The following is an 18,801-nucleotide window of genomic DNA, read 5'->3' as shown; positions in this document are numbered from 1 at the left end:
TTGAGTGGTCAGAAAAAAGAGCCAATCTGTTCTTCCAGTGCAGCTGCTGGAGCAGCACTGATGCTGCCAGTTTAAATGTTAACTGGAAAGCATTAGTGAAGAATCTGACCTCAGTCCTATTAATCTCTGATAAACAGAAACCGACTCAGACCTGATACCGCTTTCCTGTGGGGAGTGAACTAATCTGCCAGTGGAACTAGCACCGTGTATCAACATTAAGAAATTATTGACTTAATAAAAGCTCCCATATCTTGCTGAGAGGTTACTTGTTAGTTAGTTTTGTCTTATTTCAAGATATTTGCACCAGAAACCAGACAAAAATACTTGGTAAGATTTTGTGTTTTTGCAGCAAACCTGAATTTAGGATTTTGACCTAATTGTCACAATAGTGTTAACCGTTTTTTGTTTTGTTTTAGTTTTCAGTGTTTTAATTTCCTCAGACTGATGAGCATGTTTCTGACCATAAGCCAATCAAATCAGCCTACATTTACTCATTTGGTGAACACTATGAAGCAGGAACATGAACATAAAAAAGAACATTGAGAATCCGTTTACCTCTGTCACTGTCATACAGGTAGGCAAACTTCTCCCACCTATAGTACTCCACTAACGCAACTAGAGGCCCCTTGATGTCTGGCCTCATTTGCAGAACAAACTGATTCATTCCTTCTGCCGGGAAAGACGGCGTGATGAAGGAGACATGGAGTGTCTCACAAAAGGAGGTGATGGTGTTGACCGACTTCTTGTCATAAAAGCCAAAAATGGCATAGACGCCCCGGGAGAACTGGGAGCAAACTGGAAAAAAAGAGGAAAAAAAAGACAATGAATGAATGAAACATTTTAACGAGACAAGTTAACAGAGATAAGAAATCACTGCAAGTTTAAGTCATGTTTCATTAGAAGATCCAAGGAACAAATTGGATTTGCTCTGCCATAACTCAAAACTTTTAATGTAGCATGGAAAATGTGTTTGAATCTTTGATTTAAATAGATGCAATCAATAACCTCTTTCAGGTATTTACATTTAATTTGTCATCTAGTCGCCCTTCAAACATTCAAACACAGAGCAGGCAGCTTTGGCTCCTGACCTATTATGCGTCTTTGAGCAGGTTAGGACAGGTATAAAACATATTCATTACATTTTTTGCAAAATATAATTATTAGATAATGAGATTTCAGTCAGTCCTGTATATTTTGAGCTCCTTTCTGCTCCTTCAAATACAAATAAGCTGCAAGTGGCCTAGACCTCCAACTCAACTTTTACACTCTTATGAAAATGACTGCAAACAGATGTACAATTATACAACCGTGCATATTTGAAAAGCAAATGTGGAGCCTCCTGCACAACCAACTAAAATGCAGGAAATGGTTTCTGGATGGTAAGTCAACAACAAAGCACTTGTCTTTTCCAGCAGTCATTGTACAGTGAATACAATGGTAAAACCAGCTGATCAGACATGCTGGAACTCAGATTGGGTTGCTTGGCGATGGGCTGGTTTTCACTGAGGTTGCTTGGTAACGCTGCAGTGCCCGTTAAATGTGATTTAATAATCATGGCGTTTTTGAAACAGCTCATTTTCCAGACATCTAAAAACATTAACTTATTGTCAAAACACTGCTGTTTTTAAGAGCGTGGGCTGTAAAGATACAAATAGAAGAAAAAAACGTGAAAAATATGAATTTTTCATAATAGGTTTCCTTAAATATTGACCCACTTTGTCTTATAGAGCCATTGTCATTGGACAGAAGATGGGATACAGAGCAAACATAGGTCAGAACAAACATAAACTCAAAGTAGTGTCACTATATAAACCAACCTGAATGATTCTGGACTGTCGAAAGAAGTTAGACCACCAGAGCAGCAACTGATGGTTTAATATGTGTTTGATCATTGGTGACCTGCCTTTCATTTGGGCAAATTTATAGATTTATTACTTGGAGATGACCATGTGCAGGTGCTGAAAGTCACACACACTACAGCTCATTCAATGCATGAGTAAAACATGGAGGACAGGAGCAAGCGAGCAGCAAAGGTTTGGTGCTTTCACTGCTATCGCACTGAATCCCTGTAGCCACAGGCCGTCATTACATCATGCTCTGATAAGAGCACATCATACTCTACGCACGAGCCTCTGTCCACACCGCTTCTGTTCTCTCCACAACAGTTACTGGATTAATGTCATCGTCTAAAATTGGGTTATTCGGTTTAAAGATGGCTGAAAGTGTCACAGAGTGACATATTCAAATGTTTTTATTTTGCTGGATAAATGCCAAAATTTTATCATATCAATACAGTGAAATTCTGGCAACCACAAAATTTTACCGTATTTGCATGGTCAAATTCATATACATAGGGATTTTATCGTATTTCTACGGTAAAATTTTGTTAGCTACAGCTGCCGGTATTTTACCGTAAATTATGGAGGTTTTTTTTTTTTTTTTTACAGTGTGGCTATGAGTGAAGGTGTTCAAAAAGTTTACTGCAACTGTTATTAGGAAAGATTTAGGGCTGTTGACGGTTGTTAAGAATTCATCATGTTGCGTCAATAATCGATTTGTAATTGCACCGTTGCCGTCTGAATTATTAAATGCTTCAAGAGAGCCACCAATCAATATGTGATAGAAGCTGCATCACAACATCAATACCCTTACTTTCTGGTTTTAAATAACAGCAATCCTTAAATCATTTCTGTTTTAAATTTGTGGTTGTCGTACTGAGAGGATCTCAGTCCAGCCCACGCAAAACAAAAACAATGAAAACTTGGGATAAATCCATGTTTTCATTGTTTTGTAAAGACGTTCACAAAGATAAATGATCTGAAAGTCATTTCAGACCCAATCTGCCCTTATTACAAAGTTTGACCTCTGAATAATCAGCAGAACACTGTCTGCAAACTCAATCATTTGGAAAGTGCAAGCCACGTGAATAAGCAAGGCCGATGCGTTGAAGGTGAGGGGGAAGATTTTAAAGATGCTGATGTGCTATGGAAACTGTGTGTGAAGCTGTTCTGCTGTTGCTCTTCTATCGGGGCTGCAAACCAACCGAGAGACAGCAGGAAAATCACAGGCAACTTATAGTAATTTAGCACTTAAAAGAAATAACACACTTAGGTTAATTAAATGCCATTTCAACTGGAAAACAGGTGTCTAAAGCATCAAAACTGAGGCCAAAACCAAATTTTAGATGGTTATATTTATAGTTTTTTGTTATGAGACATGTGAACTCTTCAAGTGATCAAATGTTTGTACTGTTAAAAGGCCTTAAACTACTGGAAGCTGTTAGAAGCCTTTCTTCATTCTCGTATAATCTCAAATGTGGAAATATGTTTATCCTCAGAATCAGAGTAAAGGAGAAAGCTTAGCTAGTACGTTGAACTGTGTGATCTGATTCTAGAATATATTTCTATAGAACTGAAAAAATAGACAGTTCAAACTGAGCTCAAATATATCTGAGATCCAAAATCAAATTAGAGGAAGAATTAAGTTAGAAATCATAATTAAAATGAGAATTAAAACATCAGTGAGTTAACATGAAGGGTTTACATTTTTAAAAAGAATATTATAACAACCAGAATCAAACTTAGACATCTATTGAAGCTAAGCTAAACACAACCTGTCCAAGTTTCAAAATAAGGTAAAAAGATATTTTGAAGCAGAATGAGGTGAATGACAGACTCTCAGTTAAGAAGTCCTTCAACATGGATTTAACTTTAATAAAGGCAGTTAACGCAGGTCATGTTGCCACTAAATACTTTACATAAACCTGCAGCTGGTCTGCAGAAAACTGAAATGCTCTAAATTGCAAACCAACAATGCAATCAGGTTACTGATCCAGATCACACAGCAGGAGCTCACATAAAGCAGTAGAGTAAGCAACAAAGAAATGTCTTAAAGAGGGATCGTATTCTCAGCAAGTTCAATTGAAGTCTAAATTAGCAACGTGTTTAAATATAAACAGCCCTTGTAATATTTTATACTGACAAGCTTCTTTTTATGATGTACATTGTTGTCTATGAGCGGATTCCAGAGTTTTTAGCTGCAAACTTCTGATATTTCACTGAGAAAGAGCCGCAGCATTTCCCCTCTAGGAGCTGGTTTAGTGTCTGCTGAGTGTCTGTCAGAATGGGCAGCAGAGTCTCTAACCAGCTTTGATGAAAGGATCTGTGCTCCTAATTTAAGCCTATTTGTCTCTCCTTGCTTTAAACTCGACTACATCACCTTCAGTTCATATTCTGCTACAGAATATGAAGATCCAATCCTTAAAGATGACCTGTTATGCTTTCATGAATAGGATAGGATAAGTCTATTTCATTACCAGATTTTTGTACAAAATCATTCTTAGATAATAAGATTTCAGTCTGCTCAGTTCTGCCTCTTGTCACTTTAGATCCAAATAAGCTGCTGCTGGCCACGCCCCCAAACTCAATGTTTACACTCTCATATGGAAATTGCTGCAAACAGATGTGCAATTATTCAACCGTACATCTCTGAAAAGCATTAGGAGAGCCTCCTGGACAACCAACAAGGATGCAGCAAGTGGTTTCTGGATGGTAGGCCAACAACAAAGAACTTTGCTTTTCCAGCAGCCATTGTACAGTGATTACAACAGTAAAACCAGCTGACCAAATGTGCTGGAGCGCTGTTTGGGTTGCTAGGTAATGGGAAGAGTTCCACTCGGGTTGCTAGGCAACAGCACTCTGCTGGTCGAATGTGATTTGACAATCTGGAGGGTTTTGAAACAGCTAGTTTTCCAGACACCAAAAATCATGAATTTATTGGCAAAGAAACTGCTGGTTGTTATTTTTAAGCACAGTGGCTGTTTTGAAAAGCAGTAGAAACCCACGTGGGAGGTCGAAAATGTGCAGAATGTGAAGTTAATGTCAATTAATTTTCCCATGGGATCAATAAAGTATTTCTGAAATTACATGAAATAATAATCAACTATACTTAAACTCAAGCTAGATTTTATTAGAGTCCATAATGATAAATGTGATATATAAACAACCTGAATTTGTTTAAACTTTATTGGTGTTGAATTTTCTGTCTTTTAATGATCGAGTTCTTCTTTTCAAAGGCAACTTCATCTTTCATTTTTTCACTGTGTGTTCTTTAACGTGTGTTTTCCACTGTGCAGCATCAGCTTAAAGAGAGAAAAACAACATCCTTGTAAATCCTGTCATCATGGACTTTACAGTAATAAGAGGCTTAAAGGTTACAAACATAGTCTTAATGGAGAACCAATCAGTCAAAATTATATTTCCTGTTGATGAAAGGAATATGTGCATAAAAAACCAGCTACTGTAAAATACAAGAGCAAAGACAACAGAGGAGAATAAAACAGGATGATGTGAATGCCAACTTTTAATGATCTCATGAACTATTCACTTTGATCTGGTTGAACTGAGTTGAGAACTAGTCAGAATGAAATGATAAAACTGCATAAATATGAGGTTGTTAAACACAATGATTGCTAATGCTAATGCTTTTTAATTTATTATTGTCAAATGCTACATTTCAGGTTTACGTATAAAATGGCCAATTGATTATTAATAGACAGATAATATAACAAAACTCACAGCAGTTCGTAACAGCAAAGCTGTTGGCCACCTCCAGGTTGTCTATATGTGGAGTGAGTCTGAAATCTGCCATCCCAAACTGAACCATCCCAACTCTGAATGCGCTGTACTCCTGATCCGCGCCCCTGGGAAACAAACCACCTACAGGAAACACAAGAACAGACATAATTATTGGTATGGTTGGTCAGAGTGGAGCACAAAAAATCTCAAATGTTTTCCAAATGTGATGCTACAGAATCCTGCATTTATATAATCAAAGTCCATTTTGATTATATTTCCTGGTGCTGAACAAAAGTGCTGAACATTTCAGAGTTTACAGGCAACAAACATGCAAAACTTTTGTAGATTATTCTCATTGTATTGATGAACATGAATTCAGGCTGCCAGTCAAACAGTTCTGTCCTTTTCATCCAGAAAATGCTGCAATGCTACACACACTTTCCAGCCAAGTTAGACCTAACAACGTCCCAGGCCTTGAGCAGCTCTGGGGAAACGCCTTCCCTGAAATCTGCTGCCAGGAATTGTTCAGCTGCAGCTGCAGATGCAGCCGCTTCCTCAACAGAAACAACAGAAGAAGAAGAATCAACACAACTGAGGAGAACCAGGAAGTAAACACATCCTAACAATCCTCCTTTATAAAAACAGGTGCAAATACTTGTAAGTATTGTTCCTTTATCTTTATTTTAATTCCACTGAAGCTCAATATTTATACTTTGTTCGCTGTGAGCGCTTGAAAACCCAAAGTCAAATTTCTAGTTTATGCTCACAATTCTGCTTCTGAAGTACTTCTAACACTGCTGGACTTTATTTTGAGTTGAGCCAGTCGCAATAACAAATTTTGCTCAATTGATTTGTCCCAGTAATTACTACGATAAACAATAATAATGTTGTTTTGAGACCATTTTCAAGTTAATACATTGAAATATATTTTATTAATTTAAATATATTTTCATTTATTTATTATTTTATACACTTATTTATACATTTACTTATAATTTTATTGTAGATATTTATTTATTTATTTACATATTTATTTATTAATTTATGTATGTATTATTCTATTTTTTATTTACGTATTAAGTTTTGACTGAAATGGCTCTCCATAGTTAAGTTGTGCTGACAGATAAACACAGAGACTGCTGTAAACAACAGCGTTAAGCTGCGTCGCTTTATTTCGATCACAACATGAAATTCTGTGTTTTCTTCCTGTGACCAATACATTTGCATTAAAACAAAAAAGGGGATATTTTGCATTCTACTTCAGCTGAGCTGCAGCGGTTGTGGTGGATCTGGCAGAATGAGGTCATTTTCTTTGCCCTGAGCGGGAACTGGAGGTTAAGGCTAGTAGGAGAAGCATGGCTGCCTGCAGTGGTGCAGAATCATTAGCTTCTGTATCTGGCCAGCCTTGGGAATCACAATCAGGTTCTTTAACCAAGAACAAGATCAGCATTAAGAACGTAATACTGATCATATATCTACTTTTATGAACAACTTCCTGCTCCTTCAAAAAGCTCATAGAATCGCATTGAGCCCCAAAATATGATCATTTTGGAATTATTTTCAAGCAATGTAAAAGTAATGGCATAACAACGAAAGACCAAATTCTCAAAGATAAAGAAACTTTAAATTCTAATGAACATTTAACACTGGAACTGGAAGACATTTTACATGCAAAACAAAAAAACAAAACAACAGAAACGTCAAACAAAATTAATTATGAAGTCTCTGCGAACTTAAAAAAAGGGTTAGTTGAGACCAAAACATTCAAAATATCTATTTTTATGACCAACTTCCTTCTGCTTCACAATGTTGTGAAGTGAAACTAAGAAATTACTGAGCCTAATTCTCCCAAAGGGAAATTTACACGTCATAACTCGGATCATCCAAGTGGATGGTGACGCTGCTGGGACTCTTGAAACGAATCTGAAAAGATTCAATGAACTGATCAACCATACAGTAAGAAATGCAGCGTTGTTGTGCTTTCGGAAATAAAAATGTCATTTTCTTGTATAAAAAGGAAATTTCTAATATTGCATAAAAAAGGCCTAAATGAAGAGTCAGGCGAATGTGCCATTTTTTTTTATTCCAATCAATCATCAGAATAACCAATAACTAAAATAATAATTATTTCCAACTCTGAATGTGATTCTAAGCTACTGAATCATTTGGATGACATAATAATAATCTGTCAATTCATTATCATAATTAGGCCTGTCGCAATAAATCAATTACGGTAATCGCATTATAAATTAAACCAGCTCAATAATTTTCATTTGCATGATTTATTGTTTTTCTCTTTTCTTTGTTTATACCAAAAACTGGATGATAAAAGTCTTCAGTCTGCTGCTTCGATCTCAACTGGCCCTTTTTTTCATAATTGATTTTATTGGTTGATTTTGTTTATTTATTTTGGATATTTAAAATGTCTTCCAGTTCCAGAATTAAATGTTCATTAGAATTTAAAATTGATTGATTTTTGAGATTGTATTTATGCACTATTATTATTATGCCATCATTATTATCGTGTATCGCAAGGAATTCTGGGACAATTTATCATCCAGTAATATTTGTTATTGTGACAGGTCTACTCATAATTACATTCTTCTTTCATTTCCTAATCTGTAAAACCAAAATTTAAAAGAAAATGTGAATTATTTTTAGCATGACTGTTGCAGCTTGTCTTATCAAGTGAGAAGTTTCTATAATTTAGAGAATATATTAGCTTAGCCGGAACAAATGTAGTTAAAGTATTCTCTTAAAAACCTGGATCAGTGCATTTCTCAATTGATAACTTTCATTTAAAATTAGTTACTTGAATTTGTAATAATAAAGAAAATTTTAAAATATATTTTACAGGCAATGGTTAGCACTTTTCTCCAGGAGTAATGTAACAAGGTAAAAGAGACAGGTTGAATTTGGGATTGAGATTTGGTCACATCTGCCTAAACAAACTCTTAATCACTTTTTAAAGGCTATGAAGGCATGCTTCTTTTGAAAAAAAAAAAGAAAAACAAACACTCTGCCTGCAACCAGCACTCTATTTCTGAAAGGCTGTTCAGAACTGGGGAAAACACAGAAAGGTGTCAAAGGTCAGCTGTTTAGCCAACATCAGCATTTAAGTGTGCGATGTTCCTTTCAGGTGAACGAACAGCTGACTCTTAAACTACTTACAGCTCCAGTATGAAGATTTGGAGATAAATAATTTAGATGCATGGAAATGTATGGGAAATTAATTCACATTTATTCTATCTCACCTTAAAGTGATAAATTCAGAAAGAAGACAACCTGATCAGATTGGAAATCACTTTTACGTTTATAGGGAAATAATTGTCACATTTTGACAGAAACGTTGTTCTACTAAACATTTGTGTAACAAAAAATTGTTCAAAGATCAGAAGAAGAGTTTGATTGCTTTAATGTCAATAAAGATTTTTCAACTGATTATTGAGAAGAGCAAAAATAATTTTTCAAAATATAATTTTAAATAAAATGTAAATAAAAACAGATTCTTTTTGGTTTTTGCAACTTTCAGAATTTGTTTAGTGGCCTTTGAGAAATACCTGTTTCTGATCCAGTTTTTAACTTCCGATACGATGCAGATATCTGAAGCTTAGTATCAACTGATACCAATCAATGTATACCAAGAAAAGCAACGCCATATTGACTTAAAACGGTGCTGAATTACACTTAAATACACCAATAGCTTCATAAGGTTGATCAAACATGTGAAAATTACAGAACTTGTTTTATCAGTGCAATTAAGAGTATAATAGCCAATATAAAATCAATAATTAAGAAACTGAAGCTGATTAAAACAGTATCCTGACTGCTTTGGTCAAACATGTAAAAACTTTAATTAGTTCAGTCAGTGCAACTGAGAACAAATCTTAAAAAAACCTGAAACTGACAAAAACAAAAGGTTGGCTACTTTGGTCAAACATCTAAAAATAATCTGCAACAAACCTTCTTTCAAATGGTTCAGAAAATGTAATTAGGAATTCTGAATATAAAGATAAAATAAATAATAAAGCCAGACGCAATTATTATTTTTTTCTTTGATAAATTCTGCTACTTTGTAGATGCAGTAATGTATAAATAATTATTATGGCTTTTAATGTAATGAACAGAAAAATAAGCTATTCGTGTGATCATATGGTCCACACTGTAAAAAAAAAAAAAAGCATCTCTAATTTACGGTAAAATTCTGGCAACAACAGCTGCCAGTTTTTTACCGTAAATTAGACATGTTTGTTTTGTTTTTTTTTACAGTGCAGATGGAGGGAATTATTAGCACTTGAAATAAGATATAGGAAATAAACTGTGAAAATAATGTCTTTGTGTCACATGCTAGAAGTAAACATCTGTCTTCATTTGCTACAGATCCCTTCCACTCTGAGTTCGGACTGAACCCATAATAAAGTAAAACTATCAATAGAATCCAGGTTTTTAATCTGTATGTAGCAGTAATTCAATTTCAGCAAAGTGAAGAATCTGTTCTGCACCTCTACGCAGAAAAGCCACAAGCTAATGCCAAACTGGTTGAAAATAAGCCTGAGCCAGGTTGAAAACTATACAGTTTGATCTTCATGCTAACTTCCAACTGTCTTTTAAAACTATTGAATAAAAAATGGCACAGACATAAATCAAAAGTCTCCCAGCAGCTAGCTAAGGGTGAAAAGTTCATAAGTTTGCCTGGAGTTTGTCCCCACAGGACGGAAAACCCAGTAAGCGCTTTCTGACCTTCACAACTCACTGGAACTGGCTGGACCGCAGAATATTTTAGAAACCTACTTCAATCTGGAGAGACTCAGACGGAAAAACAGCGATTAAAAAGGTTTATTGACATGCATGAATTTAAAGTTCTTTGGCGCTCGGGCCCCGGCTGAGGACATTGAGCTGTGAATTGCGATCAGCTCGGATGAGCATTCCCGATGTAGGTTAGGAATGTCATCCCCCGGGACCCGACACTGGTGGTGGGGGTCGGTGAAGGATGGGAGCCTGAAGAGTGGAGGTGGAGAAGGGGTGGAGGAGGGTTGAGCGCAGCTGGAAAGCGGAAGATGCCATGGATGGAGGTCCTTATCAACGGGCCTTGGTCGGTGATTGGACGTGACGTGGCTTGGTCCAGCGTTGATAGGTCGGTGGTGATGAGCGGGACGCGCCGACTGGATGATGCAGGTGGGGCTAAAGAGTCTTCCAGTTTGAATTTGCGCCTAGGCTTCATGTTCTCCCAAACAGTTTTTGTTTTGCAGTCGTTCGAAACAACTTTACACACCCGTGGTAAAACGTCAGGTTGACGAAACAATGAGAGGGCGAGAAATAATTTTAATGCACCTTCTACCTTTAAAATGACACAGATCCAAAGCTATTCAACTGAAAACATGCAGATATGTTAGTAAGAAAAAATTAAAAGCAGCAACAATTTAGCCCTCTTGGACTGAAAAAATTAAATCCCTCTTCATCTTCAGTTTTTTGTTGTATTATGTTAAAAATAGTCATTTCTTTAAGGCCCGCCTCTCCCTGACTAATTTCCATCTTCACTTCCCAAGAAATTTTGAGATCTAGTTTTTGATTAGCTAAACATGAACTTTATTGAAGGCTAATCAGATTCATAATAAGTCCTTGATGTTTCGTGTAAGACTAAATGTTGCAACTGAATGAAGATGTATTTTGACCAAGTATTTCTGCCTTCAGAAAGAACTTCTTATAATATTGACCATATTTTCACACTGACGTAATTTGGAAGTATACCAGGAAAAACCTGATTAAATTTTATTGATAACTTCAAAATAACAGAGCCGTTATATTGAAGGTTTTATTAGATGTCTTGTTAGACTTTAGAGGGCCAAATAAAAAATAATGGGGGGCCAAATTTGGCCCCCGGGCCTTGAGTTTGACACATGTGCCTTAACAGATCTGTTTGATTTTGAATTCCTATGATTTATGTCACATTATGGGAGAAAACGGATTCAAATGATTCATCATAATCCAAAAATTTTTACTTTTTTAAAAGTTTTTTTTAAAAAACTTGGATGTTTCTAACTTGCATAAATCTCCAGTGTTTCTCAAAATGTGCCTGACTTTTCAAGGCCTCCACTCTCAGTTTTCGTCCTGCTGTGGAGGAGGAAACATCCTCAGCTCATCGGCTTCATGACAATATGCACGGATGTAGAAAAAGCAGCTAAGCGTGTCATCCTTTCAGCTGAGCCAAGTTAAAATGACTTTAATCTGGGTGCAGTGCGCCGCGCCGATGCTGCTGCACACCCAGTTATGTGTGATCATGAAGACTAAAATCCAAACATATTTATGTGTTTTAAAGCTGATCATGCAGAGTTGATCAAACAGTTGTTCATGATCTGCTCAGTTGGTCTTTCTACTCATCATTAAAAGTGACACCAGGATTTTTCATTGAAAGTCTAAAAGGTAGCCTGAAACCTATATCTGCTCCCACCAATCATCAACTTTGACCCTTGGTGCAATTTGGAAGTGTGTGTCCATCTCCACAGTTTGGAGCTTTGTCATAGTGGTGATTACTTCCAGTCCAGCTTTTAGTTACCAAATTACCAGTTACCTGTCACTGAATCATAAACTACTGGGGAGCCTCCACAAGTGATTAATTATTTGTGTCATATATATGTAACAGAAACATTTCTATAGATGATTTGTTGGCTGTACATCCAGAATTTGAATCTTGGATTTAATCAAACTTTCTTTCATTTCCTAGAAAATCTGGTTTGTTTGGGGAGGTTAATTAAACGCTGACGCAGATAAAAAAAAAATCTCCTAGAAACCTCGATCTCGGTTTGGTTGAAGTGAACTCTGGTGCAGTTCGAATGCATATGTGAACGCCAAGCGGACCGAAGACCGCTCCAAAAGCAGGAAGTGAATTATAGAGCATGGCATTCTGGGTAAATACAACCAAAACAAATGCATGAGTCCAGTGATAGCGAGTGAAATAGCTTGTGGTCTTTTACCAAAGACAAAAGAAAAATCTTACAACTGCTAAAATATGATGCTACTCCATTTTGGAAAAAAAGATTCTCATATCTTGTTTAGAGGCTTTTGTGTCATTTCCTTCAGTCATTCTTGCTGCAGCGCCTCCGCAGGCGCGGAGGAGAACTGGTTTTTCAAAGGGTTAGTTTTGTTTGGCACAATGCAGTGTGAAACCAACTCACGCTAGCTGAAAATTTAACAAATGTTGCAATTTTGGTCCCCAGTCAAACCAATTCTACCAGACTATCAGGTGTGAAAACACCCTGAGACTGAGATTTGTGACTGGGGTCCATTGAACTCATCATCATGTTCAAAACCTTATGAATCGGGGAATTAACCTAAATAGCAATCAGAAGTGTACACTTTTCTTACAAAGGGATGAATGTTGTTAGCAACAAGACTTAAGTAAACTATTGCATTTAAATATAAATGTGACTTTAAAAATCACCTAAATCCACTTTCTTCCCTCTTGTGAGCAAGTTGTCTTCACAACGCCTGGATGCCTAAATGCATTGGCATGCTCCATATGACCTTTTGGCAGCTATTTGTGTTAGCTGCTAACAGGCGTACCCAATGAATATATCAGTAAGTGAATGTTTCCATATGTGCCAAAAATCAGACAATTTAGAGATCCAACAGCAAATGACTGACAATCAGAGCTAAGCTTAAAAAAAGCTGAACCGATGAAAGAGGCAGGTGTGAAAAGAGGTGACAGAAACCAGATTTCAACTAAATCCTGTTAAGTAAAAACAGCTGCAATGTGCTGAGCATAGCACCACAGAATGAAAACATGAGAGGGAAGGTGTTGAATGAATTAAATGCAAGAAGAAAACAGAAACTGGACTCAGACAGATAGAGACCAATTTTAACAGAACGGTCACAATATTTGTATCAAACAAAAACCCAAAGAATATTAAATTGTTGCACAAAGATATAAACCTTAATAAAACATTAAGCAACAAAGCAATGGAAGCTTGACAAAAATCCCAAAGTTTTTGAAAGTATTTAAATGAGTAAAGAAAGAAAGTCAGTTTCTCTCACTTTCATTTAAACAACCCAGCAAGGTAATGAAATGTGCAAAAGTATCTTTAAGGCTTTTGAATTCCTGATCTTTAGACTGTTCAGTGAACTGCTTCCCATCTGATTCTAAACGCAACAGTCAAAATAAACAAAGCCGTTATAGATTAAATCTGACTGGGCATTTAACCTTATTAAGATTTATTTAATGTAAGATTTCGACAAAATCACCAACAACATTTTTGTCTTCGTATACATTCTGTCAGTGAAAAGAAGCCGTTAACTTAGGATTAAATATAATTAGTTCAAAGCATGGAGGTGAAGAAGCTGAATGCTCAATTTAAAAACAGTTTCCAAAGGAAAACAAACAAACAATGGAAACAACAGACAAATAAGGAGAAAATACATAATGGAAAAAAAATAACAGATTAAATAAAATGAGTCTAAAAAAGTCACAAAATGTAATTCAGTTAAGTCTTTTGGTCATGTGTTATGTGATAGATCTTGTATTTTGGATTTGTTGTGTTTTATGCTGCTGCAATTGGGGGCCATTCTTAGAAAATAGTTTTTTTATGCATGCAAGATGAATTAAGATAATCAGAAATAAATAATCTATTATTGAGAACAATATAATCTTATATATATATATATATATACATATATATATATATATATATATATATATATATATATATATATATATATATATATATATATATATATATATATATATATATATATATATATATATATATATGTGTGTGTAGTGAGGATATCCTCTGTAGTCTATCATAACGTTCCTCTGCAGCTACATAAACCTCAGTTTAAATAATCTGGAATGCCTTTAACTACAAATATCTGCAGGCGGCCTTATCGCCTGTAGGTTGTTGTTGCTGCGATATTTACTGAAATAATAATAAAAAAAACATGTTAACAGACCGGAGACTGCGTCGACCGAGGGGCTGTCAGGAGGCCTCCTTTCCCACAGCAGCATCAGGACAGGGAGGAGAGAGGCCCACAGTGGGGGCGCGATGAATGGGAAGGAGACGGCAGCATGCAGGGGAGGAAGCTAATTAACATGCACGGCGGAACAGAAAACGCAAAAAAGAACCAAAACGATGGCTTGACGCCAGAAACCCAAAAAACACCCTACCGATCTGGACGCTCGGAGAACCGGAAAATGCCTGGCGGAATAAGAAAGTCATCACAAGGAGCAGCTTCATGGTGGAGTCCGGGCTCCTGCACGCGATGCCACGTCGATCTGCTGAGCGGTTCACCAACGCACCACCATCAGGCGCGACGCGGGCTCATGGTGCGGGTCCGGGGCTGCTGAGAGACGGCTCGGCCACTGCAGATGCTCTCTGATCTGGATCCGGGGAGGATGCGCGTGCCGCTGCTGCCGCTTCACTTGCAGGCACGCGCCTTGAATCGTCGATGAAGCACGAGAGCAAACCGAGAGCAGCCGACAGCTGAAGGTACGGCAGCGACCAGATGAGGTAACGCCGTCAGGTAGGGGACGCTATGTGCTGGAAATCCTGGAGTCCTCCATGTGGTTTAAGATGTTTTCAAATATTATTTTTAGACAATCGATCAATTCCACCTGCGCGCAGGTGATGAATCACCTCTAAATGATTTAATAATAAAACAACACAAGACTTGAATCAGTTTTCTATCTGCTATGTTTTTTTTTTTTTAATAAACGTGAGTAAATCAGACAACCAAGTGATGTTTTCACTTGGTTGTCTTGTTATTGGGCTCAGAAAGTTCAATTCTGAGCCAGGTTTCTTCTCAATCTATATTCAGAAAGTTTCTGCTCTAAGTGAAAAACAATGTTGAAGAATACATGTACAGTTAAATTTTGGCAAATTTAACTTTGCAGGATTAAGGAGCATCTTAATGCTCCTTAACCGGAGAGCTGTTGGGCTTATGGGCTAATTGGTTTGGCTTCTGTCAGAATGAGACGTTTTAGGGCCTCTGTCACTTTAAATCCAAACAAGCTGCTGATGGCCACGCCCCCAAATCAATGTTTACACTCGCACATGAAATTGATAACAAAAATATACATAATTATATTACCATACATATTTAAAAAGCATAAGTAGCAGAAGTGGATAGTTAAAAACCAAACACTTGTCTTTCTATACAGCCATTGTGAAAACCGCTGACTAAACTTGCTGGAACTGAGCTTGGGTTGCTAGGTAACGGGTGGAGCTCCACTGGGATTGTTAGGTAACATGGTGGGGTTTGTTGGGGTTGCTAGGTGAGGAGCAGTGCTGGTTTTTGAAATGGCTCATTTTCCAGACAACATAAACAATTAAGTTATTCTAAAAAAAATGGTTGGATGTTGTGGTTGGGACTTTTAGAAGCATTTAGAATAGAATAGAATAGAATAGAAGTACTTTATTCATCCCAGCAGGGAAATTACTTCGCAGTTACAGCATAGAGACAAGACACAATAACAACTACCACTGAGTAGTAGATGTAGATAAAATAAAAAAAATACAAATAATAAATAAAATAAAATATAAAATGCTATAAATTGTAAAAATATGAAATACTGTTAATATAAAAAGCAACTTAACCCTTTCATGCATAGTGGTCACTACAGTGGACAGCTATCTAAAAGCCATTTTCTTGTGCTTCCTGTGGATTTTTATGTTATAAATGCACACAGACCACTGAAGTGGACACTAATGCATCATAAAATATACCATGAACTACTGGCCATCAGCTGCAAATGCAAGAAATTATTTTTGTTAAATACAATATGGCCGACAGACAAAAAAGCATGAGAACCGACCCGGTCCCTCCTTCTACTGTAGATGACTCTTGCAAGTAAAAAAAATATTGTGACATCAGATAACCCCTAAGGAACAATACTACTGATGTATTTTTCAAATAACAACTTTGTATTTGGACAAAATTACAATTGATCACATAAAAATAAAAAATAAAAAATAAATTATTTTTACAAAAAAAATTTCCTACCTTTTTTATGCCTTAAGAAAAGAATTTTTAAAAATGGAAAAAAAATTCTGACACAAAGGATCATAATTCATGCATCAGAGGGTTAAGAGCAGTCCTTGCAAAGATTTAAAAAATGCAGATATGTATATGTAAATATATGTACAGCAAGTGTGCCACAGTGCAGTTGTGCAAAATTTGAGCTCCAGACGGAACTACAGAAACATGCAAAATGTCAGTTTTGAGGGAAAATGTTTCCATCCCACCCAGATCTCTACGCCACTCTCCCTGGTTTGAAATGGGAGAACTTTGTGTTTTACAATTTTGCAGCAGTTTGAAATGACTGTTTGTGGCAATCTTTCACGTCTCCTCACAGCAGCTACCTTTATGGGTTGCCATGGCAATCGTTGCTGAGCGACAACCCAATCGTCTGCCTCCACCTCACCCTGTCCCCACATCCTTCTCTGTCACACAGACCTATAAATCATCCACTAACCTTTTCTGTGGTCGTCCTCTTTTTCTTCTCACTGGCAGCTCCATTTTTAACATCCTCTGTCCATCGTTCCTCCTCTGCTCTTGTCCAAAGCATCTCAGACTTTCTTACTCTTTTTGGTAGAGCAAATATACCCAAATCATCCATCATAGCAGATCTCACGACGATCCTGTCAACCTCTTTTATGGTTTCAACTATTCTTTACAAATCACTCTGTCACTTTGTCTCTATCCGCCCCCTTCTTTACTTCTGTCCTTTATTTCTTTTGTTTGACACCAAGTACTTAATACATTCCCTCTGCCTCTGTTCTTACACAAACCCATTAATTAATCAGAATATAACTGAAAAGTTCATTTAAATCAGCAACTCTTTCACTAAGTGAAACACATTATGCAGATTAACTACACCCAGATTTATGTTTCCAAGCTTTTATTTCTGTTAATTAGGAAGATTTTCTGCATGCAGCTAATGAAAACACACCATTTGAGTTTAGAGTATTAAATATTTTTAATTAAAAACCTGTGGGCTTTATAAAAAGCACCTGCTAAAAGCTTGTTTTTGTCCATTGACTGCTTAAGACAGGATCTAACAGGTAAGGCAGAATGAATGGACACATTTAAAACACACTACAAACTAACCAACAAAAACAACAGGATGAGAAAGTCTGTTCATTTTTGCAGGCGAACAGTTCTGTGGAGCATTTCTCATGCATGAAAAATACAACCCAGAAGCTCTAAATGGTTCACAGCTGTGAGTCTGAGACTCAGTTCCTGCCTGCTATATTTTGTCAACACAATAACTGTGATGAAAACGACGACAGTTCTACAAAGCTGGGATGAAACTATTATTTCACACTAAAATTAAGCAGGATTTAGACATTTTTCTGCCAGTGGAATGTGATGTTTTTAATGTTTTGTATCATGGGTCTGTAAAGGCTTTGGGTTTTAGAATCAAAACCCATCAGTCACATGACATTTGCAACATTAAAAGCATCATTGATCTGTTGGAGGACCCAGTGCAGAGAACGACTGTGAAATTTCAACGTTCTTTAATGAAAAAAGGGAAAACCTACAGGGGAAAAACCTAGGACAGCTGACAAGGTCATAGATGGATCCAGTAAAAAAACAAACAATGAAAGGCAGAGAGATTTATATAAATTGGAGTGGTGTGATTGTGATTGTTTCTAAAATTTATGATCATAATTTCCAGGCATCGTTTACATGCAGATTTACAGCCTCTGACTTCTTCTGGTGCAGAATTATGACGCATGTCTCACATCAGTAACATAAAAACAGCATAAAGAGAGAAATGACCATTCAGACCTCCAATACGTTGGAAACATTTGGACAACTATCCAATTTTATGTGGAAGTGGCACAGACTGGATTTTTTTGAGAGGTGAAAAGGTCAGAATTGAGTCGCATTTGCCTGATGTTCCTGATCTAGGCTTATTTTTTGATTGATTGATTTATCAGTAAATAAATATCATAAATGACATCCCTTCTGTCATTATTGTGGAACTTAGCCAATAAAAAATAATTTTGGTAACTCTAACCAACCTAAAACAAAACTATTATGGTTTGTTTTTAACTTCAAACAATGAGAAAAAAAAATTGTGTGTTTTTTTAATTCAGTGTTTGTTGCTAGGGAGTAGTGTTACCCAGCCACCATAGCATATACAGTATAATAAATATAAAAATCCAATATAATCTCAATTTGAACCTTTAAAATAAGAATAGGTATCAAGAAAAAGAGTCACATC

At 36.5% G+C, this 18,801-nt stretch overlaps 1 protein-coding gene across 6 annotated transcripts in view; it reads right to left on the bottom strand.

Moving 5' to 3' along the window:
- The window catches only part of LOC116720229 (glutamate receptor 2-like), a 52,170-nt gene extending 37,182 nt beyond the window's left edge, over positions 1-14,988 (bottom strand). For 2 of the 6 annotated variants that reach the window (XR_004339354.1, XM_032563374.1), the window contains exons 1-3: positions 14,737-14,986; positions 5,577-5,717; positions 556-795 (exon numbers count right to left, since the gene is read on the bottom strand). Coding sequence is in view for 5 of the 6 variants with exons in the window: in XM_032563374.1 (XP_032419265.1) it covers positions 556-795; positions 5,577-5,717; positions 14,737-14,806 (451 nt within the window). In the remaining variant the exon portion in view is untranslated. Of the gene's footprint in view, positions 1-555; positions 796-5,576; positions 5,718-14,736 lie in introns of all 6 variants that reach the window. The other 4 variants (XM_032563373.1, XM_032563371.1, XM_032563372.1 and 1 more) reach the window with 4 other exon arrangements.
- Positions 14,989-18,801: the final 3,813 nt, after the last annotated feature.

Source organism: Xiphophorus hellerii, chromosome 5 (genome assembly GCF_003331165.1).
Source record: "Xiphophorus hellerii strain 12219 chromosome 5, Xiphophorus_hellerii-4.1, whole genome shotgun sequence".
Taxonomy (NCBI): domain Eukaryota; kingdom Metazoa; phylum Chordata; class Actinopteri; order Cyprinodontiformes; family Poeciliidae; genus Xiphophorus; species Xiphophorus hellerii.
The sequence above is the reverse complement of the archived record's forward strand: the minus strand, read 5'-3'. Positions and strand labels throughout refer to the sequence as shown.